This window comes from Bos mutus, unplaced genomic scaffold, assembly GCF_027580195.1.
Source record: "Bos mutus isolate GX-2022 unplaced genomic scaffold, NWIPB_WYAK_1.1 CTG1431, whole genome shotgun sequence".
In the NCBI taxonomy this organism is placed as follows: Eukaryota; Metazoa; Chordata; class Mammalia; order Artiodactyla; family Bovidae; genus Bos; species Bos mutus.
The window spans coordinates 1-3113 of record NW_027218891.1 but is presented as its reverse complement, the minus strand read 5'-3'; the positions used below and the strand labels follow the sequence as shown (position 1 = coordinate 3113).

General features: G+C 49.1%; 1 protein-coding gene across 1 annotated transcript; it reads left to right on the top strand.

Moving 5' to 3' along the window:
- Positions 1-406: 406 nt before the first annotated feature.
- Positions 407-1700, top strand: LOC102267256 (melanoma-associated antigen B17). Its single transcript, XM_005887029.2, has one exon. The coding sequence runs from the start codon at positions 632-634 to the stop codon at positions 1661-1663; it is 1032 nt and encodes a 343-aa protein (XP_005887091.2). The 5' UTR covers positions 407-631; the 3' UTR covers positions 1664-1700.
- Positions 1701-3113: the final 1413 nt, after the last annotated feature.

Here is a 3113-nt window from a genome sequence, read left to right as displayed (position 1 = left end):
CAGGGAGGATGTCAGGGCTCAAGAGGAGCCAGGGTGAGGACCATCCTCGCGGACACACGGACGAATCAGGACCCTCCTCTGTAGTCAGTGCTTACTCCCGGCCAAGCACAGGGAAGGGAGGCTGCGGTCTGAGTGGGGAGGTTAGAGCTTGCATACAGAAGGGCGGGTCCCAGGACCCTTAGGTGGGAGGCTGAGCACTCCCTCCTCTCCTTCTCCAGAGTCACAGGGAAGGTGGCAGCATCAGCCTTCAGAGCAGAAGAGGGATCGGGGTGGGTGCTAGGGAGTCATTCCCCATTTTTCATCCTAACTATGAATGTGAACTGAAAGGACATGCCTCCCCTGCCAGCCCCCACAGGCCCCCCTCTAACGCCCAGGCAGGGATGTCTGGCTGTGCCCCAGGGCTCACTCTCACTTCTTCCTCAGGGTTCTCAGGGAACAGTCTGACTAGGAGAACAGGAGACTTGTGGGTCCTAGAGCAGTGGACTCAAGGCCACCTATGAAGCAGACTTGGTTTAAACCGGGGACGACCCTCTCTGGTGTAGGTGCTAACATTTCTTTTTCCTTCCTCAAGGCCACTCAAAGCCTGCCTTCGTAACTGCACGCCCGCCTGCAGTCCCTGACCTGTGTCATCATGCCTCGGAAGCACAAAAACAAGCAACATGCCCATGGGAAACGCCACCAGGTCCAGGGGGACACTCAGGAGGCCCAGGCCAGTGCTGCTGCAGCCCCAGGAGAGGAGTGCCCATCCTCCCCCTCTTCTGCCCCTCAGGGTTCTCCCCCGAGCTCCCCTGCTGCTGGCGATCGCCAGGAGCTTCAGGGAGCCATGGCCCCTAGCTCTCCTGTTGCAGAGGCTTCCTGGGCAGGATCTGAGGAAGGTGCCCAGGGCCCCGAGGAGGAAAGTGCAGATGCCGCCCGGGCAGCCCTGCTCACTCGGAGCATTCGCAAAGATCCTCTGATGAGGAAGGCCAGCATGGTGATGGATTTCCTGCTGGAGAGGTACACCAAGAAGGAGCCCATCACACAGAACGGCATGCTGAATGTCATCGGCAGGAAGTACAAGCAGCACTTCCCTGAGATCCTGAGCAGAGCCTCTGAGCGCGTGGAGCTGGTGTTTGGCCTGGAGCTGAAGGAAGTCGACTGCAGCAGGAACATCTACACCCTCGTCAACAAGTTCAGTCTCGGGGTTGAGGAAGGTTCAAGTGATGAGGAGGAGCTGCCCAAGTCTGGTCTCCTCATGGCGCTCCTGGGCATCATCTTCATGAAGGGTAACCGTGCCACCAAGGAGGAGATCTGGGATTTCCTCAGTGTGTTGGGGATCTATGCTGGGAAGAAGCACTCCATCTTTGGGGAGCCCAGAAAGCTCATCACCAAAGATCTGGTGCAGAAGGGGTACCTCAACTACCGCCAGGTGCCCAATAGTGATCCTCCGGGCTACGAGTTCCTGTGGGGCCCGCGAGCTTATGCTGAGACCACTAAGATGAAGGTGTTGGAAGTTCTGGCCAAGATCCAGGATAAGGTCCCGAGTTCCTTCCCAGACCTCTATGATGAGGCTCTGAGAGATCAGGTGGAGAGAGCAGCGCTGAGAGGCGCGGCCAGGGCTCCAACAATGGCTGAAGCCAGTGCCCCTACCCGGGCCAAGTCCTACAGCTCCTCCCATATCTAGAGAGGGATCAGGGCACTTTGTTCCCTTCGTGTTGGAAGAGAACAGTCCACCTCTTAAATAGTTGAGGGTAGTAGGGGTGGGGGGAACAAAACCCATATGTTCTTCACAGTTTTAAGTAGTAAGGGAGTTTAGGTGCAGGTTTAACAAAATATACATGTTTTCCTTTTATCCATATGAATAATATCTAGTCAAAAATAGATGATTTAGGTAGGGAGGTAGAGGTTTTTTGTATTTTTAAATGTCACTACTCTTCATAAGGTTTATTTTGCTTCAGAATCTAGGTTTATTAATGTCATGGATGTCATGTTTACTGCTGTTAGGTTTAAGACTAGGAGTTCATTATTTGTAAACAAGTTGAAAAGACTTCAATATTTTCCTTATGGTCCAGAACAAGGTAACATAACATTGGAATAGAATTTTACTTGGAAATGTGTAAGAATCCTAGAGATAAGTATTTGGGAATCACAAAGCTTTCAGAGTAAATGCTGGTTTATTCTTTGTCTTCTTATCTGTCCTCTTTTTTTCTTGTAAAAGTTAATAACATGGACTTAGATTTGTTTAGCTTATTCAAACTGTATGACATTTAAATCATAATAAAAGAGAGTCTTTGCTCATTATTCCTTTTTTCTCCCAAATTAATTGACCATCTTGTGTTTAGAAGGCTTTTTTATAGTACTGGGTTGATAAGAAAATGAAGCCCAAGCCACTGCCCATGGAATTTTGAGTCTAGCAGCAGGGACCATATAAGGAAGGTGGTGAGCTAACTCTAAGGAATAAACAAATCATAAATTTAAATGGGGGAGGTGTGGAAGAGGAGGTTCCAGATGAGAGCAAGCAAGTCGAAGTTACCTGATTAAGGTGGCATTGGGTCTTGGGAAAAGTCTAGTTCCTCGGTGGGAGGTCATTTTCAGTCCAGATGCATGATGGGCTAGATGAAGCTGTGGGAGTGATGCCAGACACTCATATGATGGTTCTCAGAGGTGAGGCTGTAAACCTGGAATATATCTAAACCATATATTCACCATTGTTTGGGGATATCCGAAAACCATAGGGAATGGAAGGGGCCCTGTGCACTTGAGCCAGGGCAAGTGAACACTCAAAATACACATTTTCATCAAAAGCTGTCCAGAGAGTTTCTGAGAAATAAAGGTGATACCCATTGAAGCGAGATGCCAAGACGTCACTGGACTGTCTCTCTTTTTCTGGGATGGGAGCACCAGAACTTGCTCTGTTAAACAGTTTAATTAGGTTATGTTTAGTGTAATTTGGCAAACTTTAAGGGAGGGCTCAATTTTTACTGTCAGTGGGATTAAATTAGGGGTGGTTTGGACAAAAAAAAAGCACCTGAGAGGGAAGTTGCTGGTCCTTGAGACAAATGAACTTGTCCTTGCATCCATGTGGAGAAGATAACCCCAAACACCTATTAAAACAGGTGCTCAAATAGGGAAAT

What these genes read in the sequence shown, in the direction of transcription:
- LOC102267256 (XM_005887029.2), top strand. Translation starts at nt 632, where the DNA reads ATGCCTCGGAAGCACAAAAACAAGCAACATGCCCATGGGAAACGCCAC.